The following is a 25,515-nucleotide window of genomic DNA, read 5'->3' as shown; positions in this document are numbered from 1 at the left end:
CTGGCTTTGCTAACTTACAACCAGTCACCTGTCAATAAACCTAGACGTCGAGCTATGCTACGTATCAGTCTGCCCTGACACACTGTACTCAACTTTTGAGACGAAATCATTAATAATATTTTAACACACATAGTGAAAGTGCTGTATATAATGATAGTTGAAAAGCTACAATGAGGCCAAAGCAGGCAATGGAAAAAGGGCTCCCCCACAACACGAGTAATATGTGTCTTTTGTCACCACAACCAGGACTCGTATATGTGGGGAAAGCATACATTTATAACATTTCATATCTTTCTGCTTGACATGGAGACGCATTGCTAAAACCTGGTCTGTAGCACAGTGCATGGACGGCCCTCTAAAATTTGGCAAGGGTCACTGATGACATTGCTGTCCTTTATCACAATGAAGAAGAATTACAGGACCTGTTGAATGAAATGAACGGTCTAATGAGCAGAGACTACGGATTGAGGATAAACCAAAAAAAGACAAAAGCATCGAGGAGCAGCAGAAATGAGATTAGGAGCAAATCTGACTTCATAATTTTAGTACTAGAAAAAGTGAAGCAAAATAATGCATGCCAGATGAACAAATGAAACCAAATGAAGCAGACTATCACGTCCAAATAGAGCATTTCTTATCAAAAGGATTCCACTAGCATTTTACATAGACCTTAACTTGGCAGAAGAAATTTCGGGGAATGTGGAATACCCTATAGAAGTGAATCATGGATTGTGTAAAAACTGGAAAAGGAGAGAATCAAAGCATTGGATTTGTGATGCAGAATAACGCTGCCATTGGGTGTAATTGCTACGCTGAGGTTAAAAAATTGGCACAGGAGAGAAAATCTGGTGGGCTCCATCTGAACACACAAAAAACTTATGGCAGGAAAAGTGGAGGTGGAATGGTGAAGGGAATGTACAACTCAGTGACAGTTATATGATAATCTTCATAAAAATATGACTATTACATTTTCTTATATGACTCTAGAGAATTCCAAGACATATCAAGCCAACCGCAAATGTCTGTCATGTATAATTTAAACACTATGCACACAAGACAAGACGCTTCAAAACAAAGTAAACAAAAATGTATATATGATTAACAGACGAAAAGAAAAATAACACTAAGTGTTTCATGAAATTAAATATCCCAATTCTGTTGATGTACTCTGAGCCGTGCTCTCTCCCAACTATGCGTTTTCAAAAATTTCACTGTCTATCTGTGTTTGGTTTCCCGCCCTTGTCACGGTTACGTCATGGTTCTTCTTCCTTCTATGTGTGGCAGCAGTGATGTGTATCGATATTTGTGCCATGTACCATCTTTGGTTTGGTGCATACAGTTTCCGGCAAGGGGGTCTGGGGGGTGTCGGTCGGTTGTTGCGGACGAGGGAAGTTATCCACGCGGTTCGGTCGGCTGGGGCCGCTGGCAGGGCAGTGTCGGAGAGTGTGTGGAGCTGTTCAATCGCTACGAGCTTCGTGGTTCGCCGATGCAGGACGTCAAAGTTTAGTAGTGGTTTCAACTACCCGAGCCACATGTTTCATGTTGTGGTGGTCCGCTTCTGTGGTTTGCTGTTAGGGAGGTTTTCCGGTAAGCAACACCGCGTGGTTCTACTGCTGAAATTTTACCGCCATGCGGTGCAATTAACTATTTTGGTAGACTACGATTTGAGTGAAGCAGTGGAATTTTCTGTCTTGTGGCCGTTAGTGTTCTGGTTACCTGCCTTGGGCACTGACGTAAATTCAGGCAGTGTTCTTTTCAGCGAGTTAACTATTACCGTGTTTCAAATTCAAGTGTACCAGCAGAATTTTCTGCCTAGTGGCCGTTAGTGTTCCGGTTACCTGCCCTGGTCACTAATGTAATTTCAGGCAGTGTCCTTTCCTCACCTGTTGTCGCTGTCCAACATGGTGTGTAATTTTTACAGCTAATATGTACTCCATTGTGGTTATCATGTTTGCAACATTGCCGGTTGGGGTTCTCATGTACTGATTGATGGGAAGCAAGTTGTTGTGTCGGTCGGTCCGTGGCTGCCCCCTGGTTGGGTTCCGATGGATCAAGTACAGTTGGGCTCACCACCTGCCTAAGCGAACGAGGGCAGACCGACCTCCCTGGAGGCTTTCTGAGTGCCACCGGTGTTTAATTATCTGTTGTCAGCTATTTTAAATTTTAGGCTTATAGTTATTGCTTGTTTCTTAAAATTTTGCGAAATTAATTTTTAAACTTATCTTTCAAGCTTAAACACTGTGGCCTTCTGCCTTTAAAGATTATGGTAATATATTTTGAAATTTTGAAGTCTGATTGTGGCCCTCAGCCATTTGTATTGCACTTTGCATATGTTGTTTTTTTGAATTATTTTATTGCTATCTTAACTGGATTTATATCTTGTTAAGATTTCTTGTTGAAGGCCTTCAGCAGTGAAAGAGTTGCTAAATTACAATAAATGACAATTAGAAGCAGAAACTGACCTCAACCCTTGGCCCTTTCCACAATCCTATTACCTGTTCTGCCCAGCGGGTTTAGCGAGCGTCTCATGCTCATTGTAAACTGGACTGTGTCACATGCAGGAAATATTTGCCAGTCAATCTCATAACTATGTAAGGAGCACCACGCTGGGAATTGTGACACACCACTTTACACTGTTACATTGACATTCTATCCACTATTTAATTAATAGCACTGTGAACCTAGAATATGTTCTGTGTCATCTAATCAATACTGAGATGAAACACAAGACGTTAAAACCTTCAGGAAGGAGGGAACATTACAGTTTATCATCTCTTTAAGTATTGGGGCATTAGAGAAAGTGCCCACACACTGAGTGGGAGAGGATGAGAAAGAAATCTGGCTGTGTAATTTTTGAGAGAATTATTTGCCTTTAGTAATTCAAGAAACCCACAGAAAATCTACATATGAGTTCCTGGACATGGATCTGGTCAACTGTCCTCTAGAATGCGAGTTCATTAACTTATCAGAGCACAATGTGACTCAGTGGGAATATTCAGAACAACAGCACAATGTATAGTACAAAACTCAGCTGCATGTAATTACTTTTCAACCATGTTAAGTCAGTTGGTTAAAAGAGGTGGGAAGCGAGCTTGGAATATTTAGTTCACGTAGAATTTTATTCCACCCTGAGGAAGATAAATAAGGAAACTGAAAAAATACCTCAAAGTGACAAATAATACATAGGGTGAAGTGGGGTAAGTGTAACCATGAGGTTAGTGTAACCACGGCTTATGGTGCCTTAAAGAAGCTGTATTTTTACCTCTGACCTATCACACATATTAATTTACTCCTTGCTTTGTTATATTTCACTATAAGTTGTCAAATCTGACATAAATTGGTAATTAATTTTTGGACTTGAATTGATGTCTACATTTTCACTCTGCGAGTGAGTGACATGCTAAGAATTTGGTGGTCTGTCATTTTTGCAGTTTTAAAGATAACTGCACAATTTTTTGGTTACAAACTAACTTTTGCATGACAATTTCAAATATTAGAATCATTTTACTCTACTGATAAAGCTCTTGGTATGCCAGGCATGGTTACACTTACCCCAACTTTTTCCCATGTGGGGCAAGTGTAACCAACAGGCTGGGGCAAATGGGGGAGGGGGGGGGGGGGGGGGTTTACACTTGCCCCAAACAAACTTACCGGAACAGATTTATTTATTTAAGCCGTAACCTTGTTTTTGCTATCACACTAGATCAACTAAACTGGCCTTCCTGTACATATGGATACCAGAATACTTGATGTGCTGGATTTGTAGGCCTACTGAGTTTGTGTGAGATATTTTTTATTTAAGTCTACTATATTTTTAAACCACGTTTCCTTTTATAAATTATGACACAGTCCGACAGTGTAGTCCCACTGGTAAAACAAAGAAGAAAAGGGTTGCACCAGGAGCTGAAGTTATCACTTTTCAAGATGCCATCTATAAAGAAAAAGATTTTAACGGAAACAAGAATAATAAGGAGAAAGCAAAATGAAAAAGCATTATCGACATAAAAAAGGGCTTGGTAATGAAAAGTAAATCTTCCAAACAAAGTGCTGTTACTTTATTCAAAATGGCATCTCGGAATGTTGTGGGAAAAAATCCCTGATTGCTCATGTGGGTAACAAGAAAAAAAGACTGGAAGTTGAATCAACAAGTGAAGAAAGTGAAACTGAAGGAGGCCTATCTTTAATAAGTAGTGTTGAAGAAAATGGGACCATAATAACACTGGACAATATCAGGAAAGAAATGATAAACTGTGAAGAAGAAAAAGAGGCAAACGTTTTAGGAGCCAAAGATAAAATTACAGTTGGAAACTATGTTCTGGTAGCTTTTGCAACAATATGTAAGAAAGTTCATTTTATTGGGCAAGTTACAAAAATTAGTGCTTTAGGAGATCCAGAAGTGATTTTCCTCAGATGCAAAAATAAGACAAAGCATGGCACCACATTCTACTGGCCTGATAGAAGAGATGAGACAGAAGTTCCATCCTCTGATGTCATTTCAGTGCTGCCTGAGCCTACTTTGAGTCGCAGGGGATACCTGACATTTGGTGTTACATTTGATTCATACAACATTCAGTGACTAAATAATAGTTAGGGCCTAAGTGTGAATATAATAAGTTGAATTAGGGCAGTTTAGCGTTAAACACAAATTGCCAACAACTTTAGTTCAATTACCATGAAAAATAATAGAAAGTGAACTTATAAAGTGAATTTTTCTTTTCTCTTGATACTAGATATTTTATTATTTTTGTTAAATTGCCTACTAAAGAAAAAATATTACTGTCCTAAAACAAAAATAAATCGTCTATGAAGCAATCTGTTTCAGTGTTTTATGGTTTAGGCTAACACTTATTTTTTAGTTTAGCTAACTTTTCTGTGTATTTCATAATATACAAAGAGGCATGTGCAAAAAAGTTCATATCTTGAATAAAATTTAAGGTATTTAAATAATTTAAAAATCCTCAAATTCAGTAAAAATTGGGTAATCAGGTCACTTACCCCAAGTCTCTTTTACAATGCTCTGTATGGGTACAATAATGCGGGGTTACACTTGCCCCAAACCATGGGGCAAGTGTAACCTCACAACACAAAATTTTGAAAACAATTAATTGACCATATGATTTCTTTTTTCAAAAACAAAATGTAGATTGTTTAAAAGTCAATAAGTCAAACTTTAAGCTTGAGAAATTTCAAAATCATATCTTCAATAACAAGTTGGCAATTTGGTGTCAAAGTTGAACTATGCCAAAATGTGGTTACACTTACCCCACTTCACCCTCAAGTGGTGCAACCTCCTACAAGAGACGGACATGAAGCACAGCAGTAGGAAGGCATGGAAACTGGTCAAAAGTCTCAACAACGACCCAACAGAACCACAACCAAATTACAGTGAAGTTACACCTGATCAGATAGCTCACCAACTACTCATGAACGGAAAAACTAAAAGGAAGATCAGGAATGGCAAAATTAAAAGAAAATTGAACGAGGAGATTAGCTTCCTAGCTCACCCGTTCTCCATTCAGGAGCTACAAGATGCCATCAAAGATTTGAAAAACAATAAGGCCGCTGGCCTCGACGATCTGAGATCTGAGCAAATAAAACATTTTGGACCGGGAGTACAAGCATGGATCCTAGAGCTAATGAATAACTGTATTACAACAATGCAAATCCCTAAACTGTGGAGGAAAGCCCGGGTTATTGCGTTACTAAAACCAGGGAAAGACCCAGCTGAAGCTAAAAATTTCCGGCCTGTCTCACTGCTTTGTCATTTATTTAAAGTGCTGGAGCGAATGATCCTCAAACGCATAGCTGATTATGTGGACAAAGTCCTCATTAACGAACAAGCTGGATTCCGACCAGGAAAATCATGCTGTGGCCAAATCCTGAATATCACACAGTACATCGAAGACGGCTATCAGAGAGGAGAAGTAACTGGGGTCGCATTCCTGGATCTCAGTGCTGCATATGACACAGTTAACCATAAGTTGCTTACCCAGAAAGTGTATAATGTTACTAAGGACTGCACCCTTTCTATGTTCGTGCAATGTATGCTACAGAACAGACGCTACTATGTAACCTTACAATCTAAAAACAGCCGATGGAGGACACAGAAAAATGGACTTGCACAGGGCAGTGTTTTGGCTCCAATATTATTTAACATCTATACCAACGATCTTCCCATCAGCCACCAGACACGAATGTTCATATATGCTGATGATGCAGCAGTGGCCACACAGGATAAAACCTTTGAACAAGTGGAGGAGAATCTCACAGGAGCCTTAACAGAACTTGCTACCTATTACGACAGCAATAATCTCAAACCAAACCCCAGTAAATCACAAGTATCCGCCTTCCATCTTAGGAGCAAACAAGCCAAACGGAAACTCCGAGTCATGTGGCAAGGGGAAGAGCTGAAACATACAAACAGCCCAAAATACCTGGGAGTAACACTGGACAGAGCACTTACTTTTAAGCAGCACTGTCACAACACTAAAAAAAAAAGGTCTGTGCCAGGAACAACATACTGCGGAAGCTAACAGGTTCATCGTGGGGAGCTCAACCACATGTTTTGCGCACCACGGGTCTGGTGCTGAGTATCTCAGCAGTGGAATACGCGGCGCCAGTTTGGAGGAACTCTGCCCACGCTAAGCAAGTTGACGTCGCCGTAAACAAAACTGTACGTATTGCCACAGGATGCCTCAAACCAACTCCCACAGACATCATTTACCCCATCATAGGCATAGCACCACCCACTATCCGCAGACAAGTAGCCGCCGAGATCGAAAGATCAAAACAAAAGAATGATCCTCGACACCCGATGTATATGCACCAAAAACAACGTGTCCGGCTGAAATCCCGCAGGAGTTTCATGGAAACTACTGAAGAGCTCGCCACCAAGCCCGTCGCAAGGCGGCTATCTCTCTGGGAAGAAATGGTGCCACACTCCACAATGGAACTACTTGAGGAGGGATCTGCAGGATTTCAACTACCTTTTACAACTTGGAGGTCATTAAACCGGCTGCGCACTGGAGTAACTGGGTGCAAATCAAACCTATTTAAATGGGGTTACAGTGATAGCGATAGGTGTGAATGCGGAGCAATACAGGACTTGGACCACCTACTGATCTGCCCAGACATGTCTATGACATGCACTAAAGATGATATTTTGAAAGTCAATGACAAAGCAATCTACGTTGCTAATTACTGGGAAGGGAAGATATAATTGGTGCATCCGGACACGGAAGAAGAAGAAGAACCCTAATTAAAAAATCTTGGACTTAACTGGGTTATTTAAATTAAACCATACACATGGCTGAACATCGAAGTATCATATTTACCTGGTCATCAGTCTCTGTTTGCTTGTTAGACACAAGTTCATGAAGCCTATGTAAGTAAACTAAAGGAGAACTGAATTATACAACTCATATGATGCAAATATTTAAACACTTCTTAAAGGTTGGTGCAACTTCGGAACTAAATCCAGACAGGAGGGTGACAAACTTTTGCACAATTTCTGAGAAATCCTCTTTCTCATTAGAGGTGGGTCCCATTCAACCTGGTGTCTGAGTGACTTGCGCTTTCCTTTTAACACTAGAAGGGCCCCCTCCATCATTTTGACAGTTACTCTGTTTCAGTAAACTTATTTCTTGTAGATGATTTATTTTACAGTTCCCATTTTCTATGACTTTATTAAAGGATTTGTGAGGCCCATTTAAACTTTTAGGACCTTTCTGAAAAGTGACACAATGAACTCCTGCTAAAAGTACTGCCATTTGACATTTTGCTGGGTACGAACGTGTGGACAACAGCTTTTGGAACTGTCTACAGCTACTATTGATTGCCTTCCTGTTCGGTTTATGGTATTCTACCAATCCTTTGTCAATTTCATTTGTTTCATAGTGGCCTTTTTGAGACATAGTTTGTCTGGTGTCGTATTTCAACTAATATTTTGGAAAGTATTACGGGGGTTTTCCAAGTTAATTTTGCTGCACAATAATTTGAAGCTCATTGTTCATGCTGTAATTGAATTACTGTTCATTGTTGATGCTGTAACTGATTTACTGTACGGGTATTATATATTTTCAGGTATGTCAAACAATAGTGTGCCCTTACCCCAGCTAACAGCATTAAAGACATTCATAGCAGAGTGAAGGAAAAGCTCAAATGGAAGATATCCTTCCACTGAAAGTAGTTAAACAGCTAATGATGGAACAACGTGAACTATAACACCTACAAAAGTTGTTCCTGGAACATGGTCACAGCAGAACATCTTGAAAGTAGCACCAGGACCACAGGTTATGAAAAGAAGTCCATCAGAAAAGGTATACATTATAGTGCATGGGGTTACTAACAGATAACAATAAGCTTCAAAATGTAATGAAGTGTCCACAAAACAGATGGCATGTCAAGAACCGTGTTGTGGTGACTGGACCTTTGGCCCCGATGCAACAAAAGCCACTATATCACATTTGTATTTACAAGGAAAAATACTTTGCGTTGAAGTTCTTATCGTCAAACACGAGTACCAGCATTTTTCTGGAAGACTGAGAACACAAATAAATTCGCTGAAATTTTTCAGATAATACAATTTGATGAACAGGACTGACTGCAGAGTGAGGGTAGATCGCTTTAGAACCTGCTGCCCCTTTGGGGAACCATTAGATTGCCAATTTTTTGCATTGTTACATTTCTAGTGAAAATATCACTTTCGATGAACACCTGTTTCCAGGCAAAGCTAGATGCTCTTTAATTTAACATCTGAGTTTTGGCTTGCATGTGATTCAAAGAGGCAAAGATGAGCAGCACTCTACAGATGTTCGTATTGCGGAGCACACGTAACTTGCCTTATACAGCCCTTTGTTTCTGCAGGAAGAAATATTAAATGAGGCAGATGTGCAAAAAACTTCACAGAACAATTTTTTCATAACCAAATTACTTGCAGAAAGCTTGAAACATAGGAGTACGAGCATTGCAGGCACAATGAGGAAATCTAGAAGGCAAATCCCTCAATCAACAATGTCTACTGTAACACCATTACACACAGCTACACAGATGGCATGACTGTAACATGCTATAAGGGAAAAAATAACAAAAATTGTATTCCTTTGAGTTCAATGAGTGACGTAGTTAAGACTCCATGAACGACATCCTAAAAAGCTACCGCAATCAGTAGTGTACTACAATAACACAAAGTACACCACTGACCTCATCAACCACATGGCTCGGCTTCACACTGTGAAGTATGGATGTCGCAGATGGCCAATGCATTTTTTATTTATTTATTTTTTTTTCAAAGTATTGCTTGGCACCTATTAATGCATGAGTACTCTATAAGGAAGTAACAAGTGAAAAAGTAACCTAGCGTCCCTTTATATGTAAGTTAGCAGGAAAGCTTCAGCATATAAGGCCACACAGGTGCAAAATACTCTTCCTAATATAGTACCACAACATAGCAACATTTGCATGACTTGTCAGATGAGAGAATGTAGAAGGAATACACAAGCAAGCATTTATATAAAAAGTGCAGCAAGTACACTTGTGGAACATGTTTACACAATGCTGAATACAAACGTTATGTGTACCACTGTGCAGCAGGTGGCTCTGAATGAGTGAAATGTGAACTCAGCTTATAAATGTTTGCTGTACCATATATTGTGCTATTCAAAATTTTATGTAAAAAAAAAAAAATCATATTTCTGTCAAGGGAGGTAATCCATTTCACATTTTGTTATCATATATATTTGGATCAATTATGTGGTAAAAAATGTTCACTGTACCATGTAATTCCTCAGAAAAAAGTAAAACTATATCCTGGTAAACTGTATAAATACTATGAAAAAATTGGTATGTACAGTCTATCCAAATTTGTTTACTATTTTTAAGAAGGCAAACAAAACTGCACCCATCAAAATGACAGGTTGGTCCTTCTGGATAGATCCTAATTCCCGATCCTTCTATTGTTAATCCTCCCCAACCCATTCATTTCCAGGATGGAATCATTGGTCCTGAAAGCTAGATTGTCTGTCAATTTTGCTTTTGTGTGTCTCTGTCAGCATAGTATAAATTTCGGTGAGGGCTGTGTGTGTGTGTGTGTGTGTGTGTGTGTGTGTGTGTGTGTGTGTGTGTGTGTTTTCGGAATGGGTTAAGCTGCATGTGAATTTAAAATGGTGCAATTAATGCCAGAATCGTGAATGAAACTGCGTCATTGTTACGTTCGTTGCTATACAATACGAAACTAAGGCAGAGCCGTAATCGCAAAAGTTCTTACGTATGTGCCAGAAGAAATATAATCCCACAGTTCCCTGTAAGATTCAAAATGTGCGTTACCGGTACCTCTGTTCACTCGCTGCTTAATGAATTCTTTAGTAAGTACCAAAGCTGCTACTCATTCGTCGGATCCACTAACTCATAGTAAAGCTGATACATTTCAACATAACCTAGACCTCAGATTACGCTACAAATGTTTCACCAGTATCTACATTCCAAATAATAAAACTGATGCAAAACAAATATTATCAGCGACCTGATTTGCCTCTTTTCGATTTCGAATACCCGCTCACAGCGAGATAAAAGCGTATCACAGCAAACAGCTTCTGCTAGTTCATGCTTTTACCGCGAGAAGCGCTATCACTGCCTCTAGATAACGAAAACAACTTCCTTCCGCAAGGGCTGAAGTCACGCCCTTTACTGACACGGATCTTACGGTAAGAAAGCAATGTTCTCATGCAGTACAGTAACTGAGTTGTACATCTTTAATTCTAGCTATCGCCTCGAATTCCAAGCACAAAAGGTGTAGAGACATAGTAATCTACGCACAACTGCATTTCATTTCAAATGAACTGCTTGCTTAGACCTCCTAACAGAAACTACATGCATTCTCCTCCTAAACTAACTACATCAGATTACTGAGTCGATATTTAAAAGAACAATATAAATATCAATAAAACTTGCATCTCATGGTTCTGTGACTCACCTCATTCTTCTCGTCTTCTTCCTTTGGCTCCTGCATACTGCCCTCTTTGTTGCAATGTCCCACTGGCTTTGGCATCAGATTCAGTCTCGCCAGGAGTGACTCTGTCGTAGTCATCTGCTGGTACTGCAACACACAGTCAAAATGGCCTTGTAAGCATACGAAATGTAGAGAAAATTGCTTCCTGAAAACATAGACACATAATCACTACGTTGCATCGGGCTCCCAAACCTGGATTTCATAGGCCGAGGTCATGTAAACACTTCAGTATCGACTCGCCGGGTTTCAATTTCTACAATCGGCTTTCGCTTCGATTAAACGCACATCCGTTTTTGAAACCCACTTGGGTTGTCACGTTACCGTCTTATTTTTACAAATTTTCTGTTAATATGGACGGATTGACTTTCTGTGCAGCGAAGAGAAATAGGAATCTCCGCTTGAGCACGAAGTTGTCTACAAAATCCCCAAGAATTCTCTTTAAATAATGATCTAAAAAATTGTACTCTTTAGAATCGCCTTTATTTAAAGGATACTTAGAATAAATTTTGCAAAACTGGAAGAGGAAATTGTTGGATTGGGAATCTCCATTGGAGAAGAAATACTGCACGTTTCATTCTTCGCCAACGACCACGTCCTGACAGTAGCAGACAAAGAAGACTCCAGTTACGTAAATATTCAGAAAACTGCACGAGGAATACTCAAAATGGGGCCCAACTACAAACACAAAAAATACGGAATACATGTTAGTAAATGAGGAGGACCAAGACCGTCTGGATGTAGGATTGTGTAAGACTAAAGATGTCTACACGTTTAAATACTTGGGCGTCACCTTTACAACAGATAGGAGAAGCACACAAAACATTTCAAATAAAACTGGCTAAGTAAAAAGAGAAATTTTGGTATGGTCACGTCCAACGAATGGACGATAACCGATGGCCAACAAGAATCTATGAATGGGCATCAGCTGAAGACGAAAACGTGGAAGGTCACCTAGAACAGTGGTTCCCAATCTTTCTTAGACCATTACCCCTGACTGCAATTAGACATTAGCTAGTACCCCCGTCCTCCCCCGCCCCCTTCCTCCACATTATCATCAACTTTAGCACCTAGATAAACTGTAGAATGAAAGACTTTTCTTGGAAAACCTTTATTTTTTTTGTTATGAAAGATGAATGACAATGTGTGTGTGTGTGTGTGAGAGAGAGAGAGAGAGAGAGAGAAAGGGGGGGGGGGGGGGGATGATAGAATTAATGACAAAGGAATTCGTGGTACAGCGCAAGTGCTACCCACATCTCCTTCTCAGATAAGAAAGCTAACTATCAGCAGTGAGGGTAGACACTTGCCACAAAACACACTTCTCCTGCATTACTCCTCTCCACTGAGATACTTGCTTGACCTGCACACTGCAACCCATTTAAAATCAACCAAGTTAAATGTATGCTCTATACTTAGTGTTCGTAAATCACTTGACTGCTGCACTCCTAACTTCTGAATTGACAGAAATTGGACGACTTCAGGCTTTGTTGCTGACCACTCTTAATAATAATAATAATAATAATAATAACACTGGGTTTAGTACTGTACTAGCCCTTATATAGTTATTGCTGTGTCAATTAACTCCTTTGTGTGTTTCGAAGCGAGTAATGAGGCAATTTGTGGGCTACTGCGGGTACTATCTAAAACTTGGAGAAGGTATTTTCTTGGCATATTAAGCATTTGTTAAATATCTGTCTTACTTTTATCATCAGCGATGCACGGGACAAAGCACGACATATGTGTGTAGTGGGTGGACGGTGTGAGAAACCTGTAACCTTCATCGCATTAATGCTATTAACTGAGAAAAAGTAATTGTTGATAACTTACGACTCTTACAAAATTGTGATAACAGTAATGACCTCTTGAAAATAAGTTTCGTGACTGAAACAGAATCGAATCATTTAGTTTTTACCCCTCAGGAGTAATTACCCCCAGGTTGGGACCTGGAAGGTGGCGCCTTGAGGAAAAACACTGGACAAACATGGAGAACCTGCTAAGCGGAGGGCAATGACTGTCATAAAAAGGTCGCCCGCGCTATGTAATGTATACCTGTAATATTTAACTGAAGGGGAACAGTCATTGTGCCCCCCCCCCCCCCAAAAAAAAAAATTATAGAACACTAAAATACAGACACACACACACACACACACAGCACAAAATATATATATCACACCAAAACACACACACACACACACACATACACACAGGATAAAAACAAAACAAAAAATAAAATAAAATAAAATTAATATCACATCAAAAAACACACTCTCTCTCTCACACACACACACATACACAAACGCACACACAAATGCATACACGAACAGACCACAGATACTTCAATAGTTACACTCATAAGTTTGGCAATAATTTTCGATCTTTGGCAAAAACATTTGACAGTCGGCAACAGAAACCAAAACATTGCATTAAAACAAGCGTTCAGTGCATAGTGCTGTGGAATGGGGAAAAAACCGCAAATTGGCATTCATAAGAAGAAGAACAACACCAAAAATGCAACAGGAGCGTAATATGTAGGAAATTGTCCACGCAACCTGTAAGTACAGTTCAAAACATTACTACTTGATAGGAAATACCAACCACCAGAACTGTTTATAACCTATAGGCACAGTGACAAAAATGTAAATAAAATAGCTAACATATGTATATATTCCAGGCCACTGATGATGCCTTGCAGAAAATAAAGGCGAAACGCGTATGGCACCAAAATTGTGTTTTATTCAGTTGCTGTCAGACGGTCCGTAAGTAAAAATTACCAATATACCGTAATATTACACGCAACTGAGGAAGACAGGACTACAAAAGTTGAAGATGTTAATCAATGGCTATTGAACGGGAGGTGTTGGGGTGGACGGCAAAGGACAGTTCCATCCCGCACGTTTGCCCTGAGAAGGGGGAGTAACCACCTTCTCCCTCATACGGTAGAAGTTGCACCATCACATGGCGTTATTCTCACTGTCGAGCGTCGTGACTCCGGGAATCCATCGCGGACGGTTATCAGCTTCTCTCAGAGCAGTTGTTCCCAGGCTGGGGTAAGTACCCCCTGAGGGGTAAAAACAAAACGATTCGATTGCGTTTTGGTCGTGAAACTACATCTTTTTTTAAAAAAAAGATCACTACTGTTGCCTCTCATCTTCATCACATAAGCCAGCCATTTCACACATACTTTTTACTCCGCACGATGCGTCTATGACAGCAAGACCGAGACACACAACATCACATACGCTTAAAAACCTCATGAAACTGACTTCTCCGAGTTGTTGGGATTTCCGGGAATAGACTAGAAATTGGTTCATTATTCATTCTGCAACAGTAAACGAACTAACAGGCAACACAAGAAACTGCAGGTGCTACGCTCTAATAATAATAAAAATAATAATAATACTCGAAGAAAGCAATCTTGATCCGAAAATAAGACGACTCACACAACAAACCCTAACCGACACAACTTCCAAAGTCAAGTTCACTGGAGAAATCTCCCAACCTTTCCTCATCAAAACCGCCGTCCGACAGGGTAAACGGACTCTCCGCCACCATCACCGTTCTCGATCAGGTCATCAAAGAATGAGAATAGGAAGTGAAAAAAACAAAACAGCTGGAGACGCATCATGCTAGGAAAATAACGGGATAACATCAATGTCACATGTTTAACCTTCGCTGACGTTCTGGCTATCCTCTCGGAGGATCAACAAACAGAAATTCGTCAGATCGAAGAACTCAAGTATGTGCCGAAAAAGTCGGGCTCCAAATCTCTTCCATAAAGACGGTATTTATGGCCACAAAACAGGTCAAAACCGAAAATTTGCCGGCCGGGGTGGCCGAGCGGCTCTAGGCCCTTCAGTCCGGAACCACGCTGCTGCTACGATCGCAGGTCCGAATCCTGCCTCGTGCATGGATGTGTGTGATGTCCCTAGGTTAGCTAGGTTTACGTAGTTCTAAGTATTGGGGACTGATGTCCTCAGAAGTTAAGTTCCATAGTGCTCAGAGCCATTTGAATTTGAACCGATAATTTGGTCACAGAATACGGCACAATAAGCAGAGTCAATCACTTTAAATACTTAGGTAAAATCATCGAACCTACAGGAACAGAAAGATTAGCCCAAACAGCACGTGAAGTCAAAATGCGAAAACCATACGGGAAAATTGTGAACATCTACAACAAAAGGTGCAAGAATATCAAAACAAAAATTCGACACTATGCGACTGTCATCAAACCCGAAGCACTATATGCAAGCGAGACCCTATACCTCAATTACAAAGGGGATCTCGATAGCATAAAAATAGTTGAAAGGAAAATAATTCGCAAAATCCTGGGTCCAAAGGTCACAGACGAAGGATATCGGCTACATTCAAACATGACATCAGGAAAAAACCTCCAACATTGAAACAGACTTCCGCAAACGACGAAGTTCTATGGACACATCATGAGACTGGATGACAACAGATTAACAAAGAATATTCTAATGTACTCACAGAAACTAAAAACGAAAGCAGTCTGGATCAAACAAGTTCAAACTGATCTCAAAAATGCCAACATCACATCATCAGACATCGCAGATCGAAAATCACACGAGGATCCACAGCTGGGAAGTTGCACCAGAAGAATAACCCTAAAGATCTACGGGAAAATGGACGGAAAAATGTGGAACTAAGCATAGCGAGAGGATGAAACAATTCTGGACGGACAAGAAAAATAGCAACCACCAATCGTAGTTCGCTTTGTGTGGGCCTCTACGGGTCTAAACAGTTTAAATAAATAAGTAATAATATCTGTAAATATTATTATTAGTGCCAGTGACAAGCCTCAAAGTATTGGCAGCCTCCAGTCTCCCAATTTCTGCCAGTTCAGTAGTATGGAGTCCAGCAATCAAGTAATTTACAAGCAGTAGACATATGTATGGTGCACACGTTTCAATCTGATTTTGGATAGAGGTGCAGGTGCCGCTAGGAAGAGGAGTGGTGCAGAGAAAGCATGTTTTGCAACAAGTGTCAGCTCTCAATTTGGCTAGTTAGCTTTCTTCTCCGTGGAGTTGTAGGAAGCAACTGTGATGCACTGAAAAGTGCTTCACCATTTTACAAGGAAATATTAGAAATAAGCATTGCTTCATTGACTCACTAGTTCACGATTTAATAAAACGCCCACAGAAAATAAATGTCATTTACTTTTTTTTTTAAAAAAAAGGGTGTTAATGTTGATAATGAGGAGGGGAGAAGAAAAGCGTATGAGTGTGTGTGTGTGTGTGTGTGTGTGTGTGTGTGTGTGTGTGTGTGTGTGTGTGTGGAGGGGGGGGGAGGAGGGGGAGTAACAGCTAATACACTAGTGTCCAAAATTAGAGCAACAAACCGAGAATTCTTCAGGGTTGTATGGCCGTGGTGCATGGAACTCTTCTATCCCTGACGTTTCGTCCAAAGCTACGTTGGACATCTTCGGAGGTGCTCCTGGTTGTGCCGAGTCTTGCCGACTGCCGGCAAGACTCAGCACAACCAGGAGAACCTCCCAAGGTGTCCAACGTAGCTTTGGACGAAACATCAGGGATAGAAGAGTTCCATGGATCACGGCCATTGTAATATTAGTAATTTTCGCCTCACAAACATTAATATACGCTCAATAGTAAACGCCTGATGGCCTAAAGTTATCGAACAATTATAAAATAAAAGAAATGAACCATCGCATAGTAGCGACAGAATCTATTATTCTTTATCTTTGCCGTTCTTGTGCGGTGCCTGTAAATCTGTATGTACATGTAACGATTAATGTCACAAAAAATAATTCTGTTGTTTCAAGAAAAATGAGGCATTGGGCGCCTCTCCTTTTACTGTTTGTATTCCATGAAAGGCGGACGCGGACTTGCTGCGTTCCGCATCGGTATTTTATATTTTATGTGAAAATATTCGAAAATATTCAGTAAATATGCCAATTGTGATTTTTCCAATCAGAAAACATGTAGTTTCTTGTAACTGATTACGAACAGACAGCATCAAGAAGACATATTGACTGTTATGTATAAAGTATTGAACCACAATGGTCATCTATTGTAATTTAATATGAAAGGGTACGTAACATTTAAAAAAAGTGTGTTGAAGATAAGTGTGCTTATTTTAGTAAATTAACCTTGATGATTTCCATCTCCTTATTTACTTGAATGATAATTATTTTGTGTTAGTTCATCACCAGAAATTACGATCACGCTGATAGGCCGAACGCGGCACGAGGCAGAAGGAACATTATCATTTTCCTATTATTTCTCAATTAACTTTTTTTTTAATTGGGTAGTGTTGCATTTCTTTTAAAGACTATAAATCTTCTGGTCCCTTAGTGTTGTTCCGGGTATAACTACATCGCGACCATAAAAATGCACACAAATGATAATATTGCTTCCGAACGATCTCAAATATACCAATATGCTGCTCTTATTCAGGTATTTAATGCTCAACATATGTTATTACAAAAGTGTAATCAATCTCTGATTCTGTTGCCAAGTGGTCTACCAAAATATCCACTTTTTCGATATTTTTCCAAAAAAATATATATATAATAACAATTCTTTCTCTTTGCGCCCCACCCAAGAGCAACGCTACACCATACAACCCGGAAGAACTCTCGGCAGCTGAAACGTCCGGTCGTGAAAGCCTTCATTCTATGAACAAACCGAAATTTTGCAAGGTTCCGTTTATTTTGCCACAAAACAGTATAAACAGGTGATAGTAAAGTAGAAACAATATAAAGAATACGCACTGTAAACAACTGCAACATGCATAATGGCGGACAAAAATGTTCTTCGCTTCTTTCCAACTTGACGGATTTTCACACACATCCCGACAACTGGTTAAAGCGCTCAGTATGGGGTGTGGCCACATCTGGCAGCAATACGGGCCTGACAGTGACGGAAGATGCTATGAATGATGTCATCAGTCTCATGTTGAGCCAGTAACGCCCATTCTTCCTGCAGAGCTGCCCACAAGTCTTGGAGAGTGGTCGGTGGATGTTGACGTGATGCAACCCGTCTCCTAGTGCATCCCAGACATGCTCTATGGGAGACTGGGCAGGCCATGCCATGCGTGCAATATCTTCCGTTTCAAAAAAAACACCAACTGCCCGTGCTCTAAGAGGTCGAGCATTCTACATCTACATGGATACTGTGCAAATCACATTTAAGTGCCTGGCAGAGGGTTCATCGAACCACCTTCACAACTCTCTATTATTCCAATCTCGTAGAGCGCGCTGTGGGAATGAACACCTATATCTTTCTGTACGAGCTCTGATTTCCCTTCCTTTATCGTGGTGATCGTTCCTCCCCATTTAGATCGGCGTCAACAAAATTTTTTCGCATTCGGAGGAGAAAGTTGGTGATAGGAATTTCGTGAGAAGATTCCGCCGCAACGAAAACGCCTTTCTTTTAATGATTTCCAGCCCAAATCCTGTATCATTTCTGTGACACTGTCTCCCATATTTCATGATAATACAAAACGTGCTGCCTTTCTTTGAACATTTTAGATGTACTCCGTCAGTCCTGTCTGGTAAGGATCCCACACCGCGCAGCAGTATTCTAAAAGAGGACGCACAAGCGTAGGGTAGGCAGTCTCCTTAGTAGGTCTGTTACATTTTCTAAGTGTCCTGCCAATAAAACGCAGCCTTTGGTTAGCCTTCCCCACAACATTTTCTATGTGTTCCTTCCAATTTAAGTTGTTCGTAATTGTAATACCCAGGTATTTAGTTGAATTTACGTCTTTTAGATTAGACTGATTTATCGTGTAACCGAAGTTTAGCTAGTTCCTTTTAGCACTCATGTGGATGATCTCATACTTTTCATTATTTAGGGTCAACTGCCACATTTCCCACCATTCATATATTTTTTTTAAAATCGTTTTGCAGTTTGTTTTGGTCTTCTGGTGGCTTTATTAGTCGATAAACGACAGCGTCTTCTGCAAAGAACCTAAGAAAGCTGCACAGATTGTTTCCCAAATCGTTTATATAGAGAAGGAACAGCAAAGTGCCTATGACACTAACCTGGAGAGCGCCAGAAATCACTTCTGTTTTACGTTCCGTCAGTTACTACGAACTGTGACCTCTCTGACAGGAAATCACAAATCAAGTCACATAACTGAGACGATATTCCATAAGCACGCAACTTCAGTACGAGCCGCTTGTGTGGTACAGTGTCAAAAGCCTTCCGGAAATGCCGGCCGTGGTGGCCGAGCGGTTCTAGGCGCTACAGTCTGGAACCGCGCAACCGCTATGGTCGCAGGTTCGAATCCTGCTTCGGGCATGGATGTGTGTGACGTCCTTACGTTAGTTAGGTTTAATTAGTTCTAAGTTATAGGCGACTGATGACCTCAGAAGTTAAGTCGCATAGTGCTCAGAGCCATTTGAACCTTCTGGAAATCCAGGGATACGGAATCGATCTGAAATCCCTTGTCAATAGCACTCAGCACTTCATGTGCATAAAGAGCTAGTTGTGTTTCACAGGAACGATGTTTTCTAAAGCCATGTTGACTGTGTGTCAATAGGCAGTTTGTTTCCGTCGAGGTAATTCTGTCCATCAGTACGACGTCTGGACCCACAGCACCTCGCAATAGCCGCGCATGAGAATCCAAGATATCCTCACTGTACCCGACAGCAGTTAAAACTTGCTGATTCACCTAAACAATTTCATGAAGAGAAGTTCGAGTGGTCAACATAACCCCTGCCCACACTGTTACGGACCCACCTCGATATCGGTCTCTTTCCACTATGTTTCGGCTCCGAAATCGTGTTCTGCGTGCCCTCCAGTTACGAATCCGTCGAGAATCACTCCCCAGGCCAAACTAGGACTCGCCTGTGAAAAGAGAACTGGCCCACTGTTCGACCGTCCAAGTGGCATGTTGACGGCTGCACTCTAGACGTTCCGTTCTTATAAGACACGTCAGAGGTAGACCACTTTGATGAAGCCTTCTGTACACCGTTTGCCTCGGTACAACACATCCACGGGACCCTGCGAGGTCAGATGCCAGTTGCAGTGCAGTACTAAGGCGGTACCGCCGCGCCCTTACAGCCAAACAACGGTCCACTCTTTCTGAAGTCACACGTAGTCGGCCCTGTCCTGGTCTCCGCGATATACACTACTGGCCATTAAAGTTGCTACACCACGAAGATGACGTGCTACAGACGCGAAATTTAACCGACAGGAAGAACATGCTGTGATATGCAAATGAGTAGCTTTTCAGAGCATTCACACAAGGTTGGCGCCAGTGGTGACACCTACAACGTGCTGACACGAGGAAAGTTCCCAACCGATTTCTCACACACAAACAGCAGTTGACCGGCGTTGACTGGTGAAACGTTGTTGTGATACCTCATGTAAGTAGGAGAAAGACGTACCATCACGTTTCACACTTTGATAAACTTCGGATTGTAGCCTATCGCAATTGCAGTTTGTCGTATCGCGACAATGCTGCTCGCGTTGGTCGAGATCCAATCGCTGTTAGCAGAATATGGAAACGGTGGGTTCAGAAGGGTAATACGGAACGCCGTTCTGGATCCCAACGGCCTCGTATCACCAGCAGTCGAGATGACAGGCATCTTATCCACATGGCTGTAACGGATCGTGCAGCCACGTCTCGATCCCTGAGTCAACAGACGGGGACGTCTGCGAGACAACAACCATCTGGACGAACAGTTCGACGACGTTTGCAGCAGCATGGACTATCAGCTCGGAGACCGTGGCTGCGGTTACCCTTGGTGCTGCATCACAGACAAGAGCGCCCGCGATGGTGTACTGAAAGACGAACCTGGGTGCACGAATGGCAAAACGTCATTTTTTCCGATGAATCCACATTATGATGGTCGCATCCGTGTTTGGCGACATCGCGGTGATCGCACATTGGAAGCCTGTATTCGTCATTGCCATACTGGCGTATCATCCGACGTGATGGTAAAGGGTGCCATTGGTTACACGTCTCCGTCGCCTCTTGTTCGCATTGACGACACTTTGAACAGTGGATGTTACATTTCAGATGTGTTACGACCCGTGGCTCTACCCTTCATTCGATCCCTGTGAAACCCTACATTTCAGTAGGATAATGCACGATCGCATGCTGCAGGTCCCGTACGCGCCTTTCTGGATACAGAAAATGTTCGAATACTGTCCTGGGCAGCACATTCTCCAGATCTCTCACCAACTGAAAACGTCTGGTCAATGGTGGCCGAGCAACTGGCTCGTCACGATACGCCAGTCACTACTCTTGATGAACTGTGGTATCGTGTTGAAGCTGCATGGGCAGCTGTACCTGTACACGCCATCCAAGCTCTGTTTGACTCAATGTCCGGCGTATCACGGCCGTTATTACGGCCAGAGGTGGTTGTTATGGTTACTAATTTCTCAGGATCTATGCACCCAAATTGCGCGAAAATGTAATCACATGTCAGTTCTAGTATAATATATTTGTCCAGTGAATACCCGTTTATCATCTGCATTTCTTCTTGGTGTAGCAATTTTAATGGCCAGTAGTGAAGTTTTGGTCTCTATAAACCGTCCTCTCATCCGAGAAACAACAGAACAATTTACATTAAGCCATCGGCCCACATCAATTTTGCGACTCTCCTGCTGCCATTCTTCCTATGGCCATTCTTCCTCTGTGCCATACCGCATCGTCTGTGAGTGTTTACACAGCGAATGAGGATGTGGGGTTACTCTGCAGCCGGCCGAAGTGGCCGTGCGGTTAAAGGCGCTGCAGTCTGGAACCGCAAGACCGCTACGGTCGCAGGTTCGAATCCTGCCTCGGGCATGGATGTTTGTGATGTCCTTAGGTTAGTTAGGCTTAACTAGTTCTAAGTTCTAGGGGACTAATGACCTCAGCAGTTGAGTCCCATAGTGCTCAGAGCCATTTTCGTTACTCTGCAAAGACTACACCACTTGATAGGTGCCCTGATGTCATTGCTGGCGTGGTTGTCCGTTTGTCGGAATGCCATCTTCCGTGTAAAACACAATCGTAACGACATATGTTGACAGTTTGTATCATTATATCCTGAATTCGACATAGGACTGGGAAATAGCAGTTTGTTGCTTTAATTTTGGACACCAGTATATTTGAGGGGGCTGCAGGGAAATTGTCTCAGTAAGGTCGGGACCACTTGCTAAAGAGGTAGACTGGAGGTCTTCACGGTTTGGTCGATGCACATGCTCACTGATCTCCACCTCGATTTTTCCTTCCATGATCAATGTTTCTAGATTTTCTCCGCATCTTTTTACAATTCTTTAGTTGGCACGAGAACAAAGGAACCTAGATATACTGAGTTGCTTAATAATGGACACATTAGTTGTTTATATTAAGATAGTGACTGTTCTCGAAAGAACAGATACCATTGATGACCGTGCAGCTTCTCTAGAATAAATGATAATTAATTGGAACCCTCAGCTGCCGACAGGTGTTGTTCACATACCTCGATGGGGACAGGTGAAAATGTGTCCCGACCGAGACTCGAACCCGGGATCTCCTGCTTACATGGCAGTCACTGTAACAATCTGAGCCACCGGGGACACAGATGAATAGCGCGACTGCAGGGACTTATCCCTTGCACGCTACCGGCCGCTGACCTTCGTCTGTGCGAATGCGCACAGGTTGCCCGAGCTCTTACGGGAATAGTCATCTTAGTGGGCGCGAGTAATGAGTGGATGGACAAAGTACCTATTAGGGACATTACGTATGTACATTGTAGACAGCTGGGAAAGTGATTCTCACGCGAAGGATGCAAGGGATAAGTCCCTGTAGTCGCGCTATTCATCTGTGTCCCCGGTGGCTCAGATTGTTAGAGGGACTGCCATGTAAGCAGGAGATCCCGGGTTCGAGTCCCGGTCGGGACACACATTTTCAGCTGTCCCCATCAAGGTATGTCAACAACACCTGTCGGCAGCTGAGGGTTTCAATTAATTATCATTTACATTAGTTGTTCTTTCCGTTCATTCCATGGACAGTATCGTGCGCCAGCACCAAAACTCAAACGCATCAATTCGTCTCTTGTCTGGCCTTAAGGGTCCACGTTACGCAAGTGTGCAAGATGACGTAAAACGCGAGTGCTTGAACAAGCCGACTCTTTGTACTTCTTCGTTATCGTTCTGTTCTGCCAGATGTCGGTGGGCTACTGCGTCGCCACTCACGCCGGCGTGATCCGTCCTCTTATCTCGTCTTCAGATCTTCCCGTGTCGCAGATGCTTGACACAAGATGAGGAAAGAATCCACGACTTGCAGTTCATTTAATCCACCTGTGTTCTTCGATCAGTTATCACCAGTTTAAACCTGCTGAGACTGATATCTAATCCATATAATATACTGACGTTCTTTACTTTTTTTTGGTAGGTCAGCAAGTTCACCTTAGCTGTTTGCTAGCAGCACGGTGCCATCGGCAAATTGGAGGCTGTTAATAGTCCTTCCACCAACTGAGATGCCTCTAAATTGTAAATTTGTGGTAAGATCTTATGGGATCATACTGCTTATGTCATCGGTCCGTAAGCTTACGCACTACTCTTAATCTAATTTAAACTAAGCTACGCTATGGACAACACACACAACCATGCACGAGGGAGGACTCGGACCACCAACGAAGGGTGAGGGGGGGGGGGGAGCGGCACGGATCGTGACAAAACGCTCCTAGACCGCGCGGCTAGATGCCGCTAGTCCGACCATCAAGAGCTTCGGCACAGATGTTCTACGGTTGGGGGTATAACACATCTACATGGATACTCTGCAAATCACATTTAAGTGCCTGGCAGAGGGTTCATCCAACCACCTTCACAATTCTGTATTATTCCAATCTCGTACAGCGCGCGGAAAGAACGAACACCTATATCTTTCCGTACGAGCTCTGGTTTCCCTTATTTTATCGTGATGATCTTTTCTCCCTATGTAGATCGGTATCAACAAAATATTTTCGCATTCGGAGGAGAAAGTTGGTGATTGGAAAATCGTGAGAAAATTCCTCCGCAACGAAAAACACCTTTGTTTTAATGATGTCCATCCTGAGTCATTTCAGTAACACTCTGTCCTCTATTTCGCGATACTACAAAACGTTCTGCCCTTCTTTGAACGTTTCGGTGTACTGCGTCAGTCCTACCTGGTAAGGATCCCACACTGCGCAGCAGTATTCTAGAAGAGGACGGACAAGCGTAGTGTAGGCAGTCTCCTTAGTAGATCTGTTACATTTTCTAAGTGTCCTGCCAATAAAGCGCAGTCTTTGGTTAGCCTTCATCACAACATTTTCTGTGTGTTCCTTCCAATTTAAATTGTTCATTATTGTAATACCTAGGTATTTAGTTGAATTTACGACTTTTAGATTAGACTGATTTATCGTGTAACCGAAGTTTAACGCGTTCCTTTAAGCACTCATGTGGATGACCACACACTTTTCGTTATTTAAGGTCAGCTGCCACTTCTCGCACCATTCCGACATTTCTTCTAAATCGTTTTTCAATTGGTTTTGATCTACTGATGACATTACTAGTGGATAAACGACAGCGTCATTTGCAAACAAGCAAAGACGGTAGCTCAGATTGTCTTCCAACCTGTTTATATACATAAGGAACAGCATAAGGCCTATAACACAACCGTATCTCACACTTTTTGGTAGATTGAAGAAATCAGATGTGCCAGCACTTGTTTTCACAGCTGCGAGGTAATTATTGTATAGAATTCTGATTAATGGTGTCAAACGTGGCGGGACTCTAATCTGTACAACCGCCTGCCACAAACTTTCCCAGACAACATGGCCAAAGGCTTTCCTGTACTCAAGGAAACCGATGAAAACTGGAACAGAGAACTCCCGATTTCTCAAATTACTTGTCGTATGTTGAGTATCTGTCCACACAGCGGTAACAAAACCTTAAAGATGCCTAACAGAATGACACGTTCAACGCAACAAAGCAATCAGCAATGTTTATAACCACACACAACTATGGGTCGGCCGAAGTGGCCAAGCGGTTCTAGGCGCTTCAGTCTGGAACCGCGCGACCGCTACGGTCGCAGGCTCGAATCCTGCCTCGGGCATGGATGCGTGTGATGTCCTTAGGTTAGGTTTAAGTAGTTCTAAGTTCTAGGGGACTGATGACCTCAGATGTTGAGTCCCACAGTGCTCAGAGCCATTCACACAACTATGGCCTTATCACAACCGATGGAGTGACTTCCTTGTCCAAACGATTACGGCAAGTGAGTCTATTCATGCAGCGCTCCTAGAATATTCCTGTACAGCTCGCTTGTGGGGAACGGAGGTTTCTGTTTCCACGCCATCGACAAAATTGCTTGTGCTGTGAGAGCTGCATGCTGCGCAGTTTGGCGCCATTACCGTGAAATTGAGGTTATGAGGGAGCGTCCTTATAAAAAAGTGGAAATACAGCAACAGACTGAAGGAACTATAACAGTGACCGTTTAGTTTACTAATGGTCGCCGCGTTCGATGGCCGTCTGGTCCAAGGCGCCTTGCCATGGTTCGCGCGGCCCTCCCTCGGGCGTGGATATGTGTGTGTGTGTGTG

At 42.0% G+C, this 25,515-nt stretch overlaps 1 protein-coding gene across 1 annotated transcript in view; it reads right to left on the bottom strand.

The window, feature by feature from the left end:
- The window catches only part of LOC126427981 (uncharacterized), a 724,905-nt gene that overhangs the window by 238,120 nt on the left and 461,270 nt on the right, over positions 1 to 25,515 (bottom strand). Inside the window, exon 5 of the mRNA XM_050089866.1 lies at positions 10,970 to 11,092. Within this exon, the coding sequence (XP_049945823.1) occupies positions 10,970 to 11,092 (123 nt within the window). The remainder of the gene's footprint in view (positions 1 to 10,969; positions 11,093 to 25,515) is intronic.

This window comes from Schistocerca serialis, chromosome 12 (genome assembly GCF_023864345.2).
Source record: "Schistocerca serialis cubense isolate TAMUIC-IGC-003099 chromosome 12, iqSchSeri2.2, whole genome shotgun sequence".
In the NCBI taxonomy this organism is placed as follows: domain Eukaryota; kingdom Metazoa; phylum Arthropoda; class Insecta; order Orthoptera; family Acrididae; genus Schistocerca; species Schistocerca serialis.
This window is presented reverse-complemented; position numbering and strand designations above follow the sequence as displayed.